The sequence below is a fragment of the Lepus europaeus genome, chromosome 5 (assembly GCF_033115175.1).
Source record: "Lepus europaeus isolate LE1 chromosome 5, mLepTim1.pri, whole genome shotgun sequence".
In the NCBI taxonomy this organism is placed as follows: domain Eukaryota; kingdom Metazoa; phylum Chordata; class Mammalia; order Lagomorpha; family Leporidae; genus Lepus; species Lepus europaeus.
The window spans coordinates 62,139,094-62,164,196 of NC_084831.1; the positions used below are offsets into that span (position 1 = coordinate 62,139,094).

At 35.8% G+C, this 25,103-nt stretch overlaps 1 protein-coding gene across 1 annotated transcript in view; it reads left to right on the forward strand.

The window, feature by feature from the left end:
- LRRC7 (leucine rich repeat containing 7) overlaps positions 1-25,103 on the forward strand; it is a 594,815-nt gene that overhangs the window by 419,126 nt on the left and 150,586 nt on the right. Inside the window, exons 9-11 of the mRNA XM_062193395.1 lie at positions 3,550-3,624; positions 9,747-9,891; positions 16,020-16,092. Of these exons, the coding sequence (XP_062049379.1) occupies positions 3,550-3,624; positions 9,747-9,891; positions 16,020-16,092 (293 nt within the window). The remainder of the gene's footprint in view (positions 1-3,549; positions 3,625-9,746; positions 9,892-16,019; positions 16,093-25,103) is intronic.

Sequence of the window (25,103 nt, forward strand, 5' to 3'; positions counted from 1 at the left end):
AAATTCTTACTTAACAATTTCATGAATAAAATAGAAACATGCTCTGTATTTACTTTTGTTATTCTCTTTTTCATACAGTTTTACTATGTGGAAGAAACAATTGTGTTCACTAAACAACTCATGAATTTCCCCCTACATCTCTCATTCTTCTTCATACTTAGGTCGGAATCATGCAAATAGTTCTAGACAATAAGCTGTAAACATAAATGATTCATGTCATTTCCAATCCAATACTTTAAGAGTGGAGGTGAATTTTCCAGAAGGCTTTGCCTTCTCAAGAATTTTTGAGATAGTGGAATCACAAAATGATAGAGGTGGGGTGGGGTTGGACACAACAGGTTATCTGCTGCCACAACACCAGCATCCCACTTGGGTGTAGGTTCAAGTCCTGGCTGCTCCACTTCTGATCCACCTCCCTACTAATATACCTGGGTGTAGGTTCAAGTCCTGGCTATTCCACTTCTGATCCACCTTCCTACTAATATACCTGGGAAAGCAGTGGAGGGTGGCTTAAGTAGTACTAAGGCCACTGCTATCCATGTGGGTGACCAGGATGGAGTTCCTGGCTTGTGACAGGCTGGCCTAATCATGACCTTTGCAGCCATTTTTGGAGTGTATTAGCAGATAGAAGATTTTGTGTGTGTGTGTATTTGTGTGTGTGTGAGTGTATAACTCTGTCTTTCAAATAAACAGATACATCTTTAAAAAAAAGAAAGATCATGGCACAGAAACCAATGCTGGATATGGATTAGAAGGAGTGAGAAGTGAATCTATCATGTTAAACCACTGAAAGTTTAGAATTGATTTTGTTACCACAGATAATCTAGTCTACCCTGAATATTGGTTATTGTCACAAGTTTTTGCTTTAATCCCTATCCTAGTACATGCATAAGAAGTTTTGTTGAACCTTAACCAGTGTGCAGCTCTTTATTTGCCCCTTAAGTTTTAATAATGCCTAAGTTTATTTTATTTTTTTATTTTTGACAGGCAGAGTGGACAGTGAGAGAGAGAGAGACAGAGAGAAAGGTCTTCCTTTTGCCGTTGGTTCACCCTCCAATGGCAGCCGCGGCCGGTGCGCTGCGGCCAGTGCACCGCACTGATCCAATGGCAGGAGCCAGGTGCTTCTCCTGGTCTCCCATGGGGTGCAGGGCCCAAGCACTTGGGCCATCCTCCACTGCACTCCCTGGCCACAGCAGAATAATGCCTAAGTTTAGAGAAATTGTACCACATAACCGATATTTTCCTGCTGGTCTACTTCTTGCTACCCCACCCCCTGCCACAAAGCCTATGCATATCAGAATGTGTTTGCTATAGTTGATTTTATGATTTCTATCCTTGCCCAGCCTATCATCTGGATGGAATACTTCACAGCCCTTTCGCTATGATCTAAATGGCAGTGGGAATATTTACCTACACACCCAGAAAAAATCCCCCATACTCACTCATACATGTCTGTGACTCCAAGGTAGAATGTCATGGATGCAACTTTAGATTTTAATATTCGTTACAAAAGAAACTTCTCCTAGGAATCATACTACATCACACTGCAATAGCAGGCTATGAAGATCAGAAATCAGATTATCTCCAATGTAGGTCTGCATGGCTCTAAAGTACTCCTAATGTGTCAGGAATATGTGTATAACCTCCACTGACCCTTAATTAGCAATATTTTGATGGAAACCTTAACACAGTTATATTTATTTATATAAGTATTCTATAAAATGGACGGGCTTTCCTAATCATGTCCCAAGTTTTATTGAACTTTATTTGCATTTTGTAATTTCACTAATTCTTTTTTTAATATTGAGTTTTTGCCTTTCTTTTAAATTTTACTTAAGTTATACAAGTTTCATATATACAGATTTAGGAGCATAGTAGCTTTTCCTTCCCTACCCTCCCTCCCACTTACACTCCTAATAATTCTTTAAGTTAAAAAAAAAAAAACAGACAATCTGGCCACAGTTGTATCTTTGGTCTGGGCTAATATGAAGTCATCAGGATCCACCTCTTATCAACAGTTGCTTTGGGAAGACGCCTTCCTCAGACAGGATCTTCTGTTTCCTCATGCCTGCAGTCCCCAAGGCTATTTGTTTCAGTTTCAAACCCAGCAGGATTGTACAAGAGTCTTTTCCCCAGAGTGCCCACTCTAAGACTCATTGCTTTGCGTGAGTTCTGAATGGGTCTTGCTCCCACCCTAGAACCAGTCCCTATGGCCAGGTGAATACAGTGCACTGAGCAGCTTAGGCCTGTCACTCCCCCTAAAGTGTTAAAAACAATCCAAAGCCTCAAAAGCATATAATCTAAAAGTTGGAAAGGAGATAATTTCTAGGGAGAAATCAGAAAATGACTGCCGCAAGGAAGATAATGACTGGCAGCAATGGCAACCTCCGTCTTTTCTGCATAACCTGCTACCCTTGAGGAAGCATTAGGAGACAACTTTGAATTAGAGAATCAAGGTGTTTCCATGAGCCCTTTATGGTGCATCTTGATCCTATTTTCTCTCTCTCTCTCATTTCTCTGAATTTCTCTAAATTACTCTCCACATGTTTTCTTGCATTTGATTTATTTTTAAGCATTTGTTTCCCCTAAATCTAAATCATCAGCTACTTCAAGGCAAGAACTGTATTTGATATTACTGTGAATTCTACATTGTGTGTTACACATTAGTAGGCATCAAAATTCAACAAATAATTATTTGTTGACAAAATGAAGGGATGAGAAGTCAAAGGATTTCATTCATACCACTATCTCATATCACTGCTGCAGTGCTTGTCAGAGGAGGGGGTATATAAGGTGCTAATATGCACACATAACTTACTGTGTGTCAGGTGCAATAGCAAGCAACAAGGATATAGTGATTAAAAACAAGCATTCCCTCCCTTCAAAAGCTTATATTCTAGGAGCCAGCAATGCGGCGTAGTAGGCTAAGCCTCCACCTGTGGCGCTGGCAACCCATATAGGCACAAGTTCAAGTCTCAGCTGCTCCTCTTTCAATCCAGCTCTCTGCTAATGGCCTGGGAAAGCAGTGGAAGATGGCCCAAGTGGTCGGGCCCCTGTACTCACCTGAGAGACCTGGAAGAAGCTTCTGGCTGCCGGCTTCAGATCAGCCCAGCAATGACCATTTTGACCATTTGGGGAGTGAACCAGCAGATGGAAGATATCTCTCTGTCTCTCCCTCTCTCTGTCCATAATTCTCCCTCTCAAATAAAAAAAAATCTTCAAAACTAAAGGCTTATACTCTGTTGAAGCAGACAGACACTGGGTCATTTTAGTTAATGCTACAAAGGATCATTCTAATATATTAAGGGAGAATGTACCTTTGTAATAGATTTTATTTTTATTACTATTGTTACTGATTCCAGTTAATTCTAAGTTCATTACCTTTGGGATTGCCATTTTTGTTGATTGTTAATCTTGGAATTTTCTAAGGCATTAACACTAAATTCCTAAATAAATGCTCAATATCCAAAAAATTACATGTAATACTTATGATAATGAAAGACTAATTTGTCTTTCCCCTTCTTTCCTTCATTCCTGTCTTTCTCCTAGCCTGAAGTTCTGGATCAAATTCAAAATTTAAGAGAGTTGTGGATGGATAATAATGCATTGCAAGTGTTACCGGGGGTATGTAAGTTTTATCTTGCTTTGTTGTATTACATGTATGTTAGACATTGATTATGTATGATAATAATTACTCATAAATCTTAAATCTCAGTGTTTGCCTTTCAAAGTAAAATAACACTTATTAGGAGTGCTTAATCACTAAGGCTTTTCACTAATTTGTTTTTGAGTATTTCACATATCTTCTGTGAGTATTATAGGTATGTGAAATGTATGCAAGACTTATCTTTTTTTGTGGGAGTATATCTGTCATCTCTTTCTACACTGATTATTTTTAAAGCTGAAAATTTAATAGTTAAATTTTAAAAGGAAATATTATATGTAACATGAAGTTATATTTTTTAAAAATTAACTTTACTCATGTAATTTAATAAGTAATTAATTTTTAACAATTCATGTAATTTTAATAATTCATTTAATAAGCTAGAGAATGGTTTCTGCTTATATTGTTAGATATCTTCCAACCCCCCAAAAAAGAAAAAAAATCTTTCTTATTTTAGGTGATTTCCAATAGAACCTATATTAATCTTTGAAAATGACAAAACTCATAGAGCATTAAAAATGAAAATTTAAATTATATTAAAAATTTTCCTCCACTAAAAGGAAATTCAGAAATATCTGTTTGAGTAGTAGGCTTCCAGTCATATACAACGTGTGACTAGTCCTGCTTTTTCCATCTAGTGAAAAAGTAGCTTCCAATATAACACTGCCCCTTGCCACTCATAACATATGCACTTAAATAAGCATCTGTATGTACACACACTTACATACACATATACACAGAGCAAACATAAGTCCCCAGTTGTCTTGGCCAACTCCAAACTCTTGACATTGTACTAAGTAGCCAGGACAGGTAGAGATGCAATAGTTCTTTAGCCAACACAGAAGTTTAGATGTGTTCCCAAAGTCAATTTCATTCCACTTTTGAAATAACATTTCTTACAATGTTTATAAAAGCAACACAAACAAGAAGTCTATTTGGTCTTTGAAAAAAAAAAAAAACGTAAGATTACATAAAGGGCAATACATGAGAAAATGTTAGGGAAAAATATGTTATTTCATCAAAAGGATACATTTCTCCTGTCATCACAGAAACAAAACAGAAAAATATGAAAATCCTCCATTTATTGTTTTGTTTAAGAATAATTTCTCAATTCATCTCTATGAATCAGAAACTATTATAATTTCAGAGTTGCAAAGGTCATGTAGTATTTAGTATATTTCATGTATTTAGTATATTTCAAGGACTTGAATAAATTTGTTTGATGAACTCATACATAGCAGGAAAAACAAGTCTGCATTCCACTATGTACAGTAGTACAATAATGCCATATTCAAGGTATAGTAGTCCCTTCTTATCCATGCTTTCACTTCCTGTGGTTTCAATTACTCGTGATCAACCATGGGCAAAAAATTCAATGGAAAATTTAAGAAATAAACTATTCATAAGCTTTAAGTAATTTTCATTATACTATATTGTTATAACTGTGCTTTCTTATTATTATTGTTATTATATTGCTGCTTAATTTATGAATTGAGCTTTATCATAGTTATGAATATATACGAAAGAAACAGCATATAATGAGCATAGGTTTTTATACTACCCACCACTTTAGTCACCCCGGGTTTGTCTTGGAACATATCCCCTATGCAAAAGGGGAGACTACTGTGTCTACAAATCTTGGGTCAACATGGGTAAGACACTTACCAATTCCCTGAGGAAACTGAATGTATGTCTAGGTGGAAGTTTAGACTTTCTTTGATGTATGTATCTTTCCAAAACACTTACATAGTATTTACCATGAGCTATGCATGTCTAGATGTTTTATAAATATTAACTCATGGAATCCTCCTAACAACTCAATCAAGTAGATTATGTTGCCATCCCTGTGTTACAGATGAGGAAATCAAAACACTGAAAGAGATGACTATGGCAAGGTCATGTAGCCAGTCAATGCTGGAGTTGTAATTCAAACCAGTTCCAAAGGTTACTATCCACTGTGTTGTTCCAAAATCCTATCTCAAATGGTACAAGTGCGAATTAGGTTCGTTATTTTTCCAATCAGTACATTCCCCAAATCTAATTGTGTCAATCATCTTACACTCTAAATTTCTTGATAAAATTATTACTTAGATAGAAATATGGTGCTGAAATCTTCTGTAAAACATATAGTGCTGTTTGTTTAAAAATTTGCTAGCTTCAAGTAGATTCCTTACCTGATTTAGTACACTTAAACTTCACATTTGTTATATCCTATGTGAGAACACCCCCACCTCCTTGACAAAAATAGCCATGGCTTTCTTAAAGCCAATGATGGCAAATAGTATAGTCTTACATTATCCAGACTCTTCTTTGAAGGGCTCATCTTAAATGCAGTCTGCAGCCCATGTCGGTCAGTTTCACAGAATGAGCTTCAATATTTAGTGTCATAAATAGAAAAAAAAAATAAGTTCACTTTTTCTTGATTCATGTATCCTAATATATTAAGTAATATACTTTTTAAATACTTTTAGAAACCTGGGATATTATTTTCCATACTGTTTGTTATAATCCAATGAAACAAATAGATAATGATATATTTACTGTTTCATGTGGCTCTAGATTGTGACCATCAATCTATGGTTAATTAACCAAAACATAATAAAATAATACATTGATTTTATATTTATTTTAAGCAATTTCTTCGTTTGCTGTCCTCTGCTCACCTGCAGACCCCTCTATACCCAGAGGATTGTTGGAGCAACAGCCAGCACCCTCAAGGACTCTAAGACATTTGCCTCAAAAGCCTTTACCACCCAGGCTGTTAAAAGAGGCCTTTAAAAGAAGTTTGAATTGAAGGTTTGGAAAGACTTGCCAATAAGCACCAAAGTGTTATTTTGCCTCCAGAAAGAATGTTTAGAAACTACACACTAAACTATTGAGTTATACTAGGAATAATCACGAAGGAAGCTTCAACAACACGAGAAATGTCAGTACGTTAAAGGGACAGAAAAAGAGATTCACACACATAAAAACAAATGTACCACTCTTATTGCTCAGTGAAAGAGAACTGTGGGATATGGTATCATAACAATTCCCTGGGGTAGAAAACTGAAAGTAAACTAGCAGTGTTTTCCCAAGTGGGCGTATTTCTAAGCAGGAGGAGAAACTGAGCCATCCAACCTGACTCACTTAAAGCACTGTGTTCCTCACCCAACCTCTGTTCAGCTGCTCTAGGACTGTGCTCCTACTGTGTCTCTGTGGGGAGCTGAGGGAACAGGGCTGGAGAGATGTTCTCAGTTAACTATGGACTTGGGTCCAGGAGTTGCCAATATAACCAAGTGAGTTTTGTAGTCTAGTCTGACAAAGGTGAGTTTCAATTTCAGCTCCACCCCTTATAATGGAGTAACTTTAGAATGTTACTTGTAGTAGATGATGTTACACAACTTCTTCTGGGAATGAAGAATTTACTGTATTCCTCCAGCTACTGGAAATATTGCTCACAGCCCTCCAACCTCTTCAGAGTATCCTTCCGAGAGGAGAACCTCCTCACCCAGTTACATGCCCATTCTGGAAGGCTTCCATCCAATGACCCATCAATGCACTGCTAGTAAGGGACAGTTCCCCTGCTCCTACTCAGGCCAACTACAGAGCAATACCAACTTCAGTGTTCATCACAGCCCAGCCTCTCTGTGTACCCAATCTTGCTTCCTTCCTTCCCTATTCCTTCCTTTCCAATACTGTTGATCCTAAAAGCACTCTTCCATGAACTTTTATCTCTGCCTATGCATTGCAGAGAAGAAGGCATGGCATTACTCAACCTTTAAGTTTTAATGTATGTTTAAATGCAGATTCCAATTGAGTGAGTCTGGGATTCTACATTTCCGACAAGCTCCCAGGTGATGTCAGTGCTGCTGTTCTGCAGAACACGTGCTGAGTAAAAGACTATAAAGTACCAAATCAAGTAATACAAAGAAAATATTTAGCACCATGCTAGTGTATGCTTAGGGATATAATAATGTATTACTTATTTATTTTTGCTTTGTAAAATAATTGGAGACATTGTAAGATATACATAGGTGGAACACATAAGCAGGTGAACCATTAAGCAACCAGAATGTGTGAGTTTTTTGTCAAAATATGCCTGAAAGAGGGGAAAATGACGACTTTCATCACTCATGGCTGAACTAAGTGATCACTGTTCCCGCCTGCACAGCTATGAGCTGATTCCTCTCCTGCCCTTAGCATCACTACTAATCAATCATTCTGTTTTTAAATTCCTCTAGAGTGCATCCCCTCTTCATCCTCACCTCTGCTGCCTTAACTAATAACAGCTAAACTCTTTCTATATCCTTCTAATGAGTCTCCCTGACTCCAGTCACGAATATGCCTTTGAAGGTTCTCTAAGCTTATTTTTTCTAAGCACAGATCTGTTATGTCATTCCTCATCTCACAAGCCTTCAGACAGCTTTGCTTACCCGTAATACAGAGTTCACATCTCCTCACAATCATATCAGACCTTTGCACTGTTGGCTCATTCCTATCATTCCAACTACACTAATTTCAGTTTTTTTTTTTTTAATTTCTCACTCTCCCTCAGACATGCCATGATTTTTCACACTTCTCTGTGAATTCCTGTGCTGTTCTGTCTTCCAGGGACAGCTTCTCCTTTCTTGATAAGCAGTGTCTGCCAGACAACAGGCAGTCCTTCCCGTGTTGTTTTATGGCATTCCCTATATGCTCATTTTATTGGAAAACCACAGGGTACTATAGTTTTTTTTGTTGTTTACTTGAAAGTTTCCTTCACTACTATGAACCCTTTAAAGATACAGACTATCTTCCTTATGAGCACTCTCTCCTCATACTTAGCTGTCTGATTCATAATTATTCTCCAGTATAAGACAGTTATTGATATATAGTAGATCCCCACAGGAATGTTGAAGGAACAAAAAATTGAAGGTGATTAATAGGATGCCGTACAAATTACAATTTTTAATTATTTATTGGAGAGAGAGAGAGAGAGAGACACCCCATTTATGTTTTATTCCTAAATGCCTCCAATGCCCCCTCACTGGAGCCAAAGCTATGAATTCCATCCAGGGCTCCCATGTGGGTAACAGGAATCTAATCACTTGAATTATCTCTACAGCCTCCAAGCTTCTGGACTAGTAGGAAGCTGGAATCAGGAATAGAGCTGAATATTGAACCTAGATACTCAGATACAACCCATGAGCATCTTAACCACTAAGACAAGCACATGCTCCAGAATAATAATTTTGAAACTTTCTGGTGCGTTTGAATTGTTGAGAACCAACAGGTCAATATGTGTTGTTTCAGTAGTGGTTTTACTTATTTACTTTGTTGTATTATTCAGTGGTAACTTTGGAATTACTATTGTGATATAATTTATCTTTTATTGGCTGCACTGAAATATATGGCACATATCATATACAATTCAGTGGGTTTTTAGCATACTCACATAGTTATGTAACCATGCCACAAGCTAATTTTCAAACATTTTCATCACCCCTAAAGGAAATCTTAAGTCATGAGCAGGCATTCCTATGTCTCCCTCCACACAGTCCCTAACAACTCTATTCTACTTTTTACCTCTATAGATTTGCCTATTGTGGTTATTTCATATGAATAAAATTGTAAAATATCTAGGGTTTTATGACTGACTGCTTTGCCTTTATATATATTTATAACTATCCATTTTGTAGTATGTGTCAAATTCCTTTTTATTGCCAACTAATATTCTATTATATGGATATATCATGTTATATTTCTCCATTCATCAATTGATAGACATTTGGGTTGTATCACTTTTGATTAAAATGCAGATGTCACCATTTGTGCAAGTTTTTATATGTACATATGTTCTTACTACCAGACACATATTTAGGGATTGCTGCATCATGTAGAAACTCTATGTTCACCATTTTGAGAAACTGTCAAACTGTTTTTCCATAGTAGATTACCATTTTACATTCGTCCTAACAAAATATGAGCTATATAATTTCTCCATATTCTTGTAAACACTTGTAGTTTATTTTAAAATTAATTTTACAGTATTCTGGTTTTTACAGCTTTAACATGTCTTGTGAAAGTTTCTCAACTAACCCTGAGTTTATGCAATGTCAAGTCTATAGGGAAGTTAAAGATGTTGGTATACCTGGATATGTCAAAAAACAGAATAGAAACAGTTGACATGGATATTTCTGGATGTGAAGCCCTTGAGGACCTCCTACTATCATCCAATATGTTGCAACAGTTGCCTGACTCTATAGGTGAGAATATAATATTTTGTCATGAATATTGATGTCAAATGTGCCATTTTCATTTTTGACAGTATGGTTTGTCTGTAGATGTAGGTAATATACTTTTAGCTTAATATTATTAAATTAGCAAATTCACTATGCAAGATCATAAAGTAGTATTTAACAAAACCTTACTCTATGTTTCAAATTCAGGACGCTGTCCTGTTAAAATTATCCTACTATATTGATATGTTTTAAAAGTTGTTAGATCTCCTATTGTAAAATGTTATTGTAAGGCATATATAAGTTAAAATTAGAGTAATTTAATAGCTTTGTGTGTCTCCTCATATTATCACAGCAGTTTGTTTCAATAAGATCTTGGTATATTCCGTTTTTAATGTTATAACATCCTCTTATGTAGGAATTACATAAAAATACATGAACTGTAATCTTAGTTCTTTTAAGTTCTATTTTTTAAAGATATGTTATCTTCAACATGTGAAGCTTCTTGAGGGAAGATCATTTATCTTTTAGAATATAGTAAGCATTCAATCCTTTTTGTGTATAAATTATTATATGAGTTAAATAATGAAAGACAATAATAAGTAAACTTTTTATATAGATGTGTTTCTATCATTACTTATGAAAGAACTCTGGAACATAAATTTTAACTTCATTGAACTGAATGTGTCATGTGTTCTGGAACCTGATACTTCTAAAAGTTGTCACAACCTAGGTATTCCAACTGAAGTGAAGCTCTAAGATAAGACAGCTTCCTGATTTTCTGTCAGTATTTTATTACTTACATTGTTACCATTCTTTCAGGGAGATAAAGCAAAAGTTTAGTTTCAGTAAAATAGCTACCTTTTTTTTCCTTTTAGATCTGATAAATTTTTGAGTCACATAACAAATTTTATAACAGTATTTCTTCGGCTTTCTCAATCATAAGACTTAGCTTGGAGCTTTATTAAGTTACATCCCAGGCCCTCTGGAAATTCTAATTCAGTAAGTCTATGGTCAAAACTCTGACTTACATGAAGCCAGGTAGTTTAAGAAAAACAGTTGATGGCGTAACAGGGAAGGAAGCATGGAAGTTAAAGATGACAGAGTAGCTTAAAACATAATCCTACACTCCTACTTAAACACTCCCCCATACCACTTAAAATACATATATTTAAAGTAAATATTTTTTCATTGCTACCTTATCAGTGCTGAGAACTATGTCTGGCATAGCTTATATTTATTTGATAAATAAAATAATTTAGACATTCTTAAGGATGAATCTGAGATAGTCTGGAAATCTAAAGCTAGTTCTGAACTCCTGAAACTTGGAGGTCACATGGAGGTTACCAAAAAACTGCCAGACAGGAAGGGGTGAGTACAGTGAAGGAGAACTCATTCACCCTTACAAATGAGGTTGCACACAAAAACTTCAAAGCAAAACTGAGGTTATTATGATAACCTGGAATTTTTTTTTATTTGACAGATAGAGTTAGACAGTGAGAGAGAGAGAGAGACAGAGAGAAAGGTATTCCTTCTGTTGGTTTACCCCCCAACAAAGGTAAGACATATGACTAAGAATAATTGGTTAGGAAAAAGCACCAATTAAAAATCCTTGAAATAGAGGCCAGTACTGTACCCCATCTCATTAAGCTGCAGCCTGTAGCATCTCATGTAAGTCACAGTTTGAATCCTGGCAGCTCTACTTCCAATCCAAATCTCTGCGAATGCACCTGGAAAAGCAGCAGAAATGACCCCAGTGCTTGGATCTCAGCCATTCAAGGGAAACCAGATGAGGCTCTGGACTCCTGTCTTCAGCCTGACTCAGGCTTGGCCACTGGAGCCATTTGGGGAGTAGACCAGCAGATGGAAGATCTGTCAGTCTGTCTCTCTCTTTCCCTGTGTCCCTCCCTCCTTCTCTGTTACTCTGCCTTCCAAATAATTAAGTAAATCTTTTTTAAAATATCCCTGATATGAATGGGGAGATATTGACCAAGAGTATAAAATGGCAGCTAGACAGTGGTGGGTCTGATAATTGACTTGACTCATAGTTTCATACTGTATATGTATATCATGTCACTGTACTCATAAGTATATGAATATAATTTATAAAAAAATAAATTATTTTAAAAGATTACTAGAAATGAACTGAATACTGAAATTTAAAAAATCAGCTATGTTAAAGATAGAATGACCAGATATAGAATTAGTATATTGGAAGACAGTACTAAAGAATAGAACAGGCAGATATTTAATGGAAAATGTTAAAGATTAGTTAAGAGACACAGAAAATACAATGAAATGTGTATTCTTTTTTTTTTTTTTTTTTTAATTTTTGACAGGCAGAGTGGACAGTGAGAGAGAGAGAGACAGAGAGAAAGGTCTTCCTTTTGCCGTTGGTTCACCCTCCAATGGCCGCCGCGGTAACGCGCTGCGGCCGGCGCACCACGCTGTTCCGATGGCAGGAGCCAGGTGCTTCTCCTGGTCTCCCATGGGGTGCAGGGCCCAAGCACTTGGGCCATCCTCCACTGCACTCCCTGGCCACAGCAGAGAGCTGGCCTGGAAGAGGGGCAACCGGGACAGGATCGGTGCCCCGACCGGGACTAGAACCCGGTGTGCCGGCGCCGCAAGGCGGAGGATTAGCCTGTTGAGCCACGGCGCCGGCGAAATGTGTATTCTTAAAAATTATTTTCTCAGAAAATATAGAATTCCAGAAATACAGAAAAGAAGCAATGGCAAAGGGGAAATATTCAAAGGCAAAATGGTTGATAATGTTTTTGCAGCATTAAGACACTAGTAATTTATTATATTAAATACACACAGTGCTAAAAGAGATAAATAAAATGAATTAATCCTGGTTTATTGCCATGAAACTGCAAGAATAAAGAAAAAGCCTTAAACCGCCACGGAGCCAAAAGATTTCATCTACAAAATAACAGAGAACTGATCATTTTCACCAGTGATGATAGATTCAAGACAGAGGAGCTAATAAGAGGGAGATTGGATTTCTATACCAAAGTAAATATATGAAGAACCAAAAAAGGTATTTTAACATATTCTAAGAATCTTTAAGAGAATCTTGAAATTGTACTTTGCTCAGAAAATAAAAACAAACCCAGAAGGAATGAAATAGTAGCAAGCAACTAATTTGATAAATTAAGTTATTCCTGAATAACTAGTGACTATAAAAGAGTAATCATCTTTGTTTAAAATCCTTAACTATGAAACATGGAAGAAGATTGCTAGAGAGCGTTAAGAGTGCACCTTGTCTTATTCCGGATGAGACTAGAGACACTGAATATCTTTAGAAGTTGTAGTAAATATAATGAATAGATACATTAAAATTTAGTGTACTTAAACATGCTTTGGAAACAGATTGCCTGAATTCAGATTCTGGCTTTTCTGACTTACTGGCTTTGTGACTTTAAATAAATGACTTAATCTTTCTATGCCTCAGTTTCATCATCCTTAAATGGGAGTAGTAATAGTACATATATCATAGGGTCATTTGGAGCAATTAATTAATATATGTAATTGTTATTTAGAACAGTCCCTGATATATACCAAATACTCAATCAGTGTTAAACAATGTAATATCTATTGTATCTTAGATTTGGTGATGCAAACCTCTTGCTTTCAAAGTTCTGTTACATATGTGTAAATTCCATATGAATATTAGCTACTTTATTAATAAATTATATTATTATTAATACATTGATTCTAATTATATAAAATCATAGTAATAGAAGACTTTTTATTTCTCTTCACTGGGAGTACAGGATAAAGACATGGAAAGTTGGGGTAGTACTAAAGTAGAGCAAAGGAATAGGATGAAATATCTTTGTTTCCTGTAGGTTAGAAGAAAGAAGTCCAAGCAGATTGACTTAGAAATGCAGTAAAGGGATTGTCTGCCGGAGGAAGACAAGAGCTATGAGGATAGGGCTAGTGGCCTCATTCTACACCAGAGGACATCAAATTCCTGCAAAAGCCCCAGCAGCTGTACAGAAACTATTACCTTATGAGTGGCGAAGAAGCTACGTAACAGAAACTTATCAGAGACATTCTATCAATCTTTAGGAAAAAAAAATCTATTGTCCCTACTTTTGGCCATAGCCCCAACCCACCTCAAGGTTTTCTCATCATCACTTCATCATTACTGGTACTGTGATCCTCTAAAAGACTGCTTTGCTACCTCCCACCATAATGTTTGCTCAGCCATCAATAACCCAGCTCAAAACTTCTTGTGACTCAATTAGCTGACATTGAGGCTATCAGCCTTCTTCTGACACCACTGGTGGGCAGGAACTACCAAGTCATAATAAAAAATTAAAGATTATTTATTTATTTGAAAGGCAGAGTGACACAGAGAGAGGGAGAGAGAGAGAAACAGAGAGATCTTCCATCTACTGATTCATTCCCCGGATGGTTACAATGGACCAGGAGCCTGGAACTCCATCTGGTTCTCCTATGTGGATAGCAGAGACCTAAGTTCTGGGACTGTCTTCCACTGCTTTCCCAGGCAAATTAGCAGAGAACTGGATGGGAAGCAGAGCAGCTGGGACTCACACTGGCGCCTATATGGGATGCCGGCATCACAGGCTGTGGCTTAACCTACTGTACCACAACTCGGGCCCGCATTAAAACCTCAACTGAAACTCATAGTCCCCTGTTTTCCTCTTGTAACCGATAAACTCAGGTTTTCTTTTCTATTTCCAAGACTGATAACATATACACTAGAGAAGCTAAAATGATTCAATCAGCTCTTGAACATACATGAATATGGCCGTGGGTGTCCAAATTTCTGAGATAAACTGTCACAAAAGGAGTTGTTATCTTTCTCAGGTGTTGTTTTCAGGCTGATGTATGAAGCTCCAGATTTTGTAGATATTTTCTCACTAGTGTCTGATAGGGATAATATTGCTGTCTACCAGAGTAGAGATTCTGAATGTTTGGAAGAAAAGGTTACCAAGCATACTGAAATTTAAGGTGCAACAACAGCTTTATTCCGGACTTCTTATGACTTACTCTAGCCTTCAAAGAATCCTTAAAATACTTGAGAGGAGGTGAGCATGACCTTTTGCAGTGCTCTTAAATATATTCACAAAATACTAGCTTTGCAATATACTCTGCATACACACACACACACACACACACAGACCCCTACACAGAATTCCACAATCACTTTATAGTCACATTGATGCATTAGCATATTAAAAGCTCCTAGAAATACTCCATTAAAGGAAGCAGTTTGATTTTGTTTAATTTGGAATTTCTCAAAGCATATTTGACCATCGTACTTACTACATCTGAACAAACTTTCTGATGAAGATAGTAATCAGTAGTGTGTATGTATAATTACAATGTAAAGTAGAAACTAACCAAATATTAAGGCTTTCCCTTGGATTTTGTCAATTTAAACCATGTCAATACTATTGGTTGTGTTATAGATAGGAGAGAAAGCTAATTATGCCAAAGGCAACTGTTCTTTAATTACTCTGGCTATTACTCAGTTAAACCATGAGAGGAAAGCATAAATCATAAGTTATAAATCAGATAGGGAGAAACAAATAATTGTAATTTCAATTGTTGTGTGGTTCTACTTAGTATATTAACAATCACAAGTATTTGTGCTGAGTGCTGATCAAAAACAAGGAATTGTGGCACCAAAAAGAGTATGAGGTCATATGTTGTAGTTTTCCAAGTCCATAATTATAACCACTGATTGTAATACCTCAGTATTCGTTCCTGGATTATTATTCTTAATTCAGATTCATTTTCAACTTGTATCAAAACAGGAATCTTAGTTAAGAGTGCTTAAGAGCTAATTAAATATTAAATGGCAGCTGGCGTGAAAAATTTCATTTGCTGAAGAATAAAAAGGGAAAATATGTTAGTATTAGGGTCAACTTAGTTCTCTATTGTCCCTATGTTTTGTATTTGTATTGTATTCTTGAAATCCCATCGATGTCAGTGAATTTTTTGCAGTTAGAATGTCAAACTTAGGTAACATACAAATATCAGTTTGGGGTTCATATAAGAAGACTCAGCCAATTAGCATGCCAGGGATCTCTACAAGTGACTCCTTTGATTTCTTCTTTATCACATTTCCTGTCTTAAATCTGCTCTTATATATTAATAAATTTTCCTCTCTATTTTAGGACTGTTGAAAAAACTAACTACTCTAAAAGTAGATGACAATCAACTTACAATGCTGCCCAATACAATCGGAAAGTAAGTGCCAACATTTCATACCAGTCAAAGTCTCTAAACAGAAATCTAGGATGTATTCAGAGACACCAATAATCTTCATGGGTCAACTTATTTTAGACTGTATTTTATTTAGTTATAAATGTTTTTATGGTATACCTTAATTTGGTTTTATATCTGAATGTTGAATTGACATCCAACTATATAATACCATAAGAAATATTTATCCAAGAATGCTTCACAAGCAAAGTATAGAGACCTTCAATTTTACTCTTGCTGGTATTTTCTAGATAATATTAATTTGATGCTTTTAACAGTGTTTCAGCTTTAAGTTCATTTCACTTCTTCTTGCAAAGTTAAATCAATTTTCATAATGCTCTGCAATATGAATGCTTCTATTAAATTATTAATAATATTTGATATTTACAGAGGCTTAATATATTTTAAGAAGCTAAAGAAAAAAATATCTGCTTTAGCTGGCATTTTTTAATTTCAAGGTGAAAGTTCAACACTGCTTTTTAAAAATAAAATATATTTATCTGATGATTTTTTTCTAATTTATGTTGTGATTAACATTTATTTCGTTCACATTTTCAAAATTTTTTGAGATAACATACTTTTAATTTACATTATAGTCAAAGACTTATTGGTTCCACTAAATAAAGAGTTCAACAAATAAAAAACAAAAAGACTGTAGTCCAATAGGAAAATAGGCAAGAGCCATACACAAATATCAAAGGAAAAGATGTTCAACATTACTCCTAGAAAGCAAATTTTAAAATAGTCACAAAATCATTAAAGTTATAGTAGCATATAATTCCTGTGTCAATTTGTTTGATAATTATTTAAAAGAAAGTTTGAGAAAACTCTGTATCAAAACTGATGCACTCAGGCATTTCTTTGTTTCTCTCATTTTTTTTAAGTTTTAGCTCCCACATATAATGGAGGACATTCTGTATTTCTTTATTTTTCTGACTTATTTCACTCAAAATGATGTTCTCTAATTCCAACCATTTTGCTGCAAATGAAAGAATTTCATTCTTTTCTAAAGCTGACTAATATATATATCACATTTTCTTTATCCATTCATCTGATGATGAACCCCAGGGTTGATTCTGTATTTTGCCTATTGTGAAAAATCCTGATATAAACATGGTGCCCCAGGTATCTCTTTAATACAATGGGTTCATGACTTTTTGGTATATACCCAGTAGTGGGGTTGCTAGATCATATGGCAAGTCTATTGCTAGTTTTCAAGAAATCTCCATGATGTTTTCCACATTGGTTGCACTAATTTACATCACACCAATAGTGTATAAGATTTTCCCTTTTTCTACATCCTCACCAATATTTGTTACTCTGTCCTTTGGACAATAGCCATTCTTACAGGGGTGAGGTGATATCTCATTGTGGTTTTGATTTGTATTTCCTTGATGCCTAGTGATATGGAGTACTTTTTCCATATATTTGCTGGCAATTTGTAGTTCCACTTTTGAGAATTGTCTATTCAGGTCCTTTGACCATTTTTTAACTGGATTAGTTGTTTTGATGTTGCTAAGTATTTTGAGTTTCTGATATATTCTGGATATTAAATCTTTGTCAACTAAATAGCTTACAAATTCTTTCCCCCATTCTGTTGCATGTCTCTTCACTCTGCTGATTATTTCTTTTGCTTTGTGGAAGGTTCAGAATTTGATACAATCCCATTTGTCTAGTTTTGCTTGTTTTCCTTGTGATTTGGGGGTCTGAGCCAAGAAGTCAATCCCTACACCAAAGTCTTGAAGTGTTTCCCCTATATTTTCTTCTAGTAATTTCATTGTCTCATGTCATAAATTTAGGATTTTGATCCATCTTGAGTTGACTTTTGTATATGGTGAGAGGCATGGATCTAGTTTCATTCCTCTACATATATACACCCAGTGTTTCCAGCACCATTTATTGAAAAACTCTTATTTCTCTAATTTATGTTCTTGCCACTTTTGTAAAAATCAGTTAGCTGTATGTACATGGATTAACTTCTAAACTCTATTCTGTTCCACTAATTTTTGTGTTAGTTTTATGCTAATACCATGCTGATTTAATTATAATAGCTTTGTAGTATACTTTGAAATCAGATATTATGACACTCTCCAACTTGATTCTTAACTCATCACTTTGTCTATTCTAGGTTTCTGTGATTCCATATTAATATTGGGATTTTTTCCAATTCTGTAAAGAGTGCCATTAGGATTTGGATAGAGATTGCATTGAATCTGCAAATTGCTTTTAGACATTTTAATGGTTATTAATACATCCATCTATGAACAATGACTGTCTCCATTTTTTTATGTCCTTGATGATTTCTTTCATAAATCTTTTATAATTTTCATTGTAGAAATCTTTCACTTCTTTCATTAAATTTATTCCTAAATATTAAATTTCTTTGTGGTTATTATGGAGTTTCTTTCTTGATTTCTCTTTTACCAAATTTATTATCAGTGTATAAAAAAGACATTGTTTTCTGTATACTGATTTTGTAACCTGAAAAAATTATTGATTTATCAATTCTAGCAGAAGCTTTTCGGTTTATGTGTGCAAACATGGATATTTTTACTTCCTCCTTTCTAATTTTGATGCCACTTGTTTCTTTCTTCTCCCTAATTGTTCTTGCTAGTACTTCCAATACTGTATTGAATGAGAATAGTGAAAATAAACATACTCATGTTATTCCAAAAATGTAGGGAAATGCTTTCAGCTTGTCCCCCATTCACTATGATATTGGCTGCTGGTTGTAATATACAGCTTTTATAATTTTGAGGCATGTTCTTTCTATACTTAATTTGTGGAGGCTTTCTATTGATTTGTGAATGTTAAGCAACCCTTGCATCTCTTGGGTAAATCTCACTTGATTGTGATGTATGATCTTGGTGATGTAGTGTTAAATTTGGTTTGCTAGTAGTTTGCTTAGAATTTTTGTGCCTATATTCATCAAGGATGTTGGTCTATAATTTCCTTTTTATTTTGTTCTTTGATTTTGGTATCAGAGTGATGCTGGCCTTGTAAAAAGAGTTTGGCAGAGTTATATCCTGTTCAATATTTTGGAAAAGTCTGAAAATTATTGGAGTTAATTCCTCTTTAAAAATTTTGTAGAATTCATTAGTAATATCGTCCTTTCCTTTGATGGGAGACTTATTGCTTCAATCTCATTGCTCGTTAATCTGCTTAGATATTCTATATCATATTGACTTAATCTTGGTAGTTTATATGTATTCAGAAATTTCTCTGTTTCTATGAGATCTTCCAGTTTGTTAGTACTACTAATAGTTACGATCCTTTTTATTTCAGTGGTATCAGTTGTAGTATATCCATTATCATCTCTGATTTTATTTACTTGGGTTTTTTAACTGTTTACTAGTCTGCCTAAAGGTTTATGTTTATTATCAAAAAATAGCCTTTTTGTTTTGTTGAACTTGTATATTGAGTTTTAGTTTCCATTTTATTTATTTCTGTTTTGATCCTTACTAATTCTCATCTCCTGCTAATTTGGAACTTGGTTTGTTCTCTTTTTTTTTTTTTTTTTTTTTTTTGTTGTTGTTGTTCTTGAGATGTATCATTAAAGCATTTATTTGATATCTTACTTTTTTAATGTAAGCATTTATTGCTATACACTCCCCTCTTAGTACTGCTTTTGCTCTACCCCTCTACCCACAGATTTTTATATGTTGTGTTCATTTTCACTTGTTTCAATAAGATTTTTGCTTTCCTATTAATTTCTTCAATGACTCATTGGTCATTCAGTAGTATGTTGCTTAATCTCCATGTATTCATGAATTTTTTTTCCTTCTTATTGTTGATCTCTAATTTTATTCCTTTTTAATCTGAGAAGACACATGATATGATTTCAATCGTCTTAAATTTACTGAGATTTAATTTGTGGGCTATTACATGCCACATCCCAGAAAATGTACCATGTGCTGATGAGAAGAATGTGTCTTCTGTAGCTGTTGGGGAAACGTTCTGTAAATGTTTGTCACATCCATTAGCTAAATAGTATGGGTCAACTCTGATGATTCATTGTTGATTTTATGTCTGGATGATCTGCCCACTGATCACAAAGGGTGTTGAAGTCCCCCATTATTACTGTATTGGTCAGTCTTCTATTAGGCCTAACAGTATTTTCTGTATATATCTGGATGGTCTTGTGTTGGATGAGTATTTATTTATGATTATTTCATCTTCTTGCTGAATTGATTCTTTTATATACCGTCTTTTTTTCTCTTTTTACAGTTTTTTTTTTCTTACTTAAAGTCAGTTGTATCTCTTATCTTGCTATTCCTGCTTGTTTTTTGGTTTCCATTTGCCTGTTAAATCTCTTTCCAGCCCTTCACTTTCAGTCTATGTGTATTGTTAGTTTCTTGTAAGCAGCAGGTAGTTGGTCTGATTTTTTTTACACATTCAACCAACCTATATCTTTTGACTGGGGAAGCAAATCCATTTACACTCAGGGGGTTAGTATTTATAGATAAAAAGCATCACCTGTCATTTTGTTGACAAGTTACTAATTGTGACTGATATACTAGTGAATTTGGTGGTGTCGCCATGTGTTATGATGTTTATTTCTAATGGAGGACTCTTTTCTGAATCCCTTAAAAGCCTGATCTAGTGGTGATGCATTCTATCTGTTCTTGCTTGGCTGGGAAATACTATATTTCTCTCTCACTTTTAAAGGATGGTTTCATTTATATACTTTGGGTTGGAACTTTTTTGTTCTTGTTGTTAAGACTTTGACTATATCATCCACTCTCTTCTGACTTACAGGGTTTCTGCTGAGAAATCTGCTGTTGGTCTAATTGGTTTCCCTTTATATGTAACTTGATGTTTTTCTCTATTTTTTAGGAGTCTTAACTTGTCCTTAACTTTTGACAATTAGACTATAATATACCTTGAAAAAGGTCTTTTTTTTTTTTTTTTTTTTTTGTTAAATCTGGTTAGAGTCCTTTGAGCTTCCTGAATCTGGATGTCTATATCTCTTTCAAGACTTGTAAACTTCTCAACTATTATTTCATGTACTAGGTCCTCACTGATGTTTTCCTTCTCCTGTCCTTCAGAAATCCCTATAATGTGAATATTTGGTCACTTAATGCTCTCCCATATTTCATGTACGCTTTCTATATTTCTATTTTTTTTCTCTTTATTTTGGTTTGACTGGGTTATTTCAAGTCTTTTCCTCCAGATCAGAAATAGTTTCTTTCACTGGGTCTATTCTGTTATTGAAGCCCTGAGTTGTATTTTTTATTTCATTATTCAAAGTTTAAAATCCAAAATTTCTTTTGGTTTATTTTTAGTGATTTGTACCTCCTTAAGGAATTTCTCATTCATATAACCTATTGTTTTCTCACCACTTTAAACTGTCTATCTTTATTCTCTTGCATCACATTGAGATTCCATACAATCATTATTTTTAATTCTATTTCAGGCATTTCATGGATTTCCTACACAGAAGGCTCTATTTCAGAACTATTTTGTTCTTTTGGAGGTGTCATACTTCCTTGCTTCTTCATATTTCCTGTGTCCCTAGTTTGAGATCTGTGCATCTGGTGTGATAGTTCCTTGTTTTTATGTAGTAGGTTGTATCAAATAGAGGGGTTTTTTGTTGTTGTTTAGATGCAATCCAGGGTATCATTTGGCTTATGGGGGTATAGAGGGCTTTGGTTCTAGGTGAGCCAAAGAAATTTAACCTCTGAGTAATTTTTTCTAGGATGTGTATTGTTAGTCCCCAGAGAGTTGGTTGTCACTCACACTAGTGTTTGTGATAGCCAGAGCCTTGGTCTTGGAGCTGAGAGACACAGAGGAGGCAAGCATGAGTGATGCGGGGGCATGTGGCACCAACAGCTGTTGAAAGAGTGTTCTGGTGCCAGGGTTTATGGCACCAAAATTCCTAGTCCTAGAACTGGAGGATTTCAAAGGGACCCTACTCGAATGCTACAGGGTGACTACTAGATATATAGGAGATTTTGCACTGGCAGGCATGTGACCAGAGAGAAGGAATGCAGACAGGTTTTTTTCTGGGTCTCACAGGGTTGATTCCAGTGACTCTGAGGAAATTATTACTAATTATTACCGTACTGGTGCTACACAATTCAGTGAGGTCATTATCCAGGACTCCCAGGGTGAGAGTCAGCTGTGTTGGGACTGGTAATAGTCACCTACCTGAGGCAGGGCAATGCAAATAGAATGTCCAAACACCACAAATGACAGCAAGTTATTTCAACAATCCCAGCTTTGCAAGGCACAGATGGAACTGCCCCAATTTCCATTTGGCATACAACGGTGATGCTGAGGCTTATACCCTGGGCTCCAAGCATTTCGATTTAGGAGGTACAGAGGGAACTTCCTTACATCTGTTCCTCTTGAATTTTTATGGACTGCTGCTGGTGCTAGTTCCAAGAATATCAGAGGACCTCCCTGGATCATGCACAGAGAGTGAGCACAGCTTTGAGGCTTATGCCTGGGACTCCTACAGTTCCAGGGCACAGAGAGTCTGCTCTCATACCTGAAAAGCATCCTGTCTCTGGTTCTGGTGGCTTTTGATAATAGAAGGATTGTTTGCTTAAGTCAGAACAGTGTCCAGCAGCAATTCTACCACCATGAATTGAGTCTAGTGCTTTGTTGGAAGGGAGCTATATGGCTCTCCTTTTCAGAGCAAAGTGGTCACTCAGACCTCAGCTCCACAGGCTGGACTTGAAGTCAGTGAGGACTGTGGGATTCCCCCACAGGTCTACCAGTAGCAGGAACCACCACATCTTCTCACCTTTTCCTGGCAAGATGCTGTCCCACAGCAGCACAAATTTGTGGCAATGGATGGCAACAGTGGTGGCTGACAGGGCCATGTGTCTGTCCTCTCTTTTTGCTATTTTGCAGAGTCTGTTGATCTTCTGTCACTTTACTGAAAATTTCTCTAAGTTCCCTGAGAACACAACTCTTCCTTTGTTTTTCTGTGGCAAAGGTTGAGTGCAGTTTCTCACTATTCACCCATATTCTAGCTCATGATCCTAATGAAACATATATTATTATTGTTTCACTGATGAAATCCTCCAGATGCTTTATGATTACTGTAAAGTGAGAAATCAGCAAAGGCTGTTTTTACCCTGAAAATATGTGAGGCCATTATATTAGGATCTTACCCTCATCTTAGTGTGAAGAATTATGTAAATACTTATATAACAAAGAGTGGAAAGTCTTGCTTTTTAAAGAAAAAGAATAACTGGTTTATTAGGTATAATTGACATAAAATTAACTGCACATTAAATCTGTGATTTGACAAGTTTTGATGTGTGTAAAACCTTGAAACCATTACCATCACAACCCAGATGGTGAACCTGTACCTCCCCTCTACTTCCTTCCTCCCCTCTCCCAGCTTCCATCAAGTTGACAGAGTTAAGACTGATCTGGAAATCTTCACTTCTAAATGTGAAACAAATATACAAACTACAAATTCCAGTGTCCAGGCTTTGGAGAGTAGTGAAAGGCTCAATCATTTTTAATGTTTCAATGTTCACACCATACATTATATGTCTACTATCCTTTTCTCTAATATGGTGAAAAATTTACTTTCTTTAGAAATACAGAAAACTAATTGTCTTTATCTGCCTGATATGTTTTAAATACTCTTCTTATCTAATTATATTCTTAGGCACTAATCTTTCTTCATTGGGCCAATACTCAGGGAAAACTGAATTAATTTATTGCTATTAAGGATATGAATGGCATTTTTGCCATTTATGTTCACATTTCTTATTTAAAAGAATTATACTAGCTCTCTGAAGACAAATTAAAAAGGTTTGATAACCTAAAAATTGACAAAATATGTACTTTCAGTAGGATATGGCTCTCTGACGTTGGCTGTCCTGAGAACTAGCTTTTGCTATTAAACTGATGGTATTCAGCTAGACTATTGAACTCTTGATTAAAACTTAAGTGGTAAAACCTGTTGCCGGGATCATAACCAACAATGGAGGCATGTGTGCCTTCAGCTCCTGTCATATGTCATATGAATTCCTACCTCTGCCTTCCCCAGCTGTACTTCCTACCAGACTCGGTCTCAAGGATAGGCAGCCTACAGTTCTTAGTCTGTCTCCTTCCCAGCAACCAAGTTGGGTGTTGTCAGCTTGGCTCTGCACATACACCCTAACCTAAAGTCCATCTTAATTCTTATGGCATCATTAGTACTGTCATGTCCTTTACAATCTTCTGTTAAATGAATTATAAACGTGGTGAAAGCTGAACTGATCAAATAGTGACTTGATATAAGTTTTTATACTACAGTTTTCGAAAGAAACAATTTTCAGAGCATCAGTTGGCTGTCAGCAACTTTCACTTACTTGAACGAAAGATTTATTTCAGAAAAACTGGGTTAATGACTGGGAATTAGAGCACCCGTGGACACTGAAAAGCAGCATAGTGGGGCTTCCTGTTGAAAGCTGCATATTCTTATTGAAATCTTGGATGCCACAAAGCCAAGAGAAATTGTTATGTTGGATGACAGATACAGTATTTAAAAACAGCTACAGGGGGTAGATGCATTATTAAAAAAATCAGTAGAATTTAATGGAGATTCATGGGGCAGTAGGGGAAAACCAGTGATTTGATAAACCATAATCAACATTTGCCAATACAATAATGGCGGTATCTAGAAAATCATTGATGCATTAGTTGTGTAGGGAGAAGTATTCACAAATCAATAGATATTAATAGTTCAGGTATTCCCTGACTCTTGGAACTCGGTCAGTTCATCATCTACAGAGGGGTTGACAAGAAGATGACCAGCTTAATGAGAGATGTGGAACTCTAATTCACATGAGAAAGAGTAGAAGAAATTAGGAGTACACATTTTAGAGGAATAATTTGATTTGCTTTGTTGTTAGAAAATCACTTGAAGTGGGGCTGGCACCATGGCTCACTTGATTAACCCTCCGCCTGTGGCTCCAGCATCCCATATGGGTGCCGGTTCTAGTCCAGGTTGCTCCTCTTCCAGTCCAGCTCTCTGCTGTGGCCCG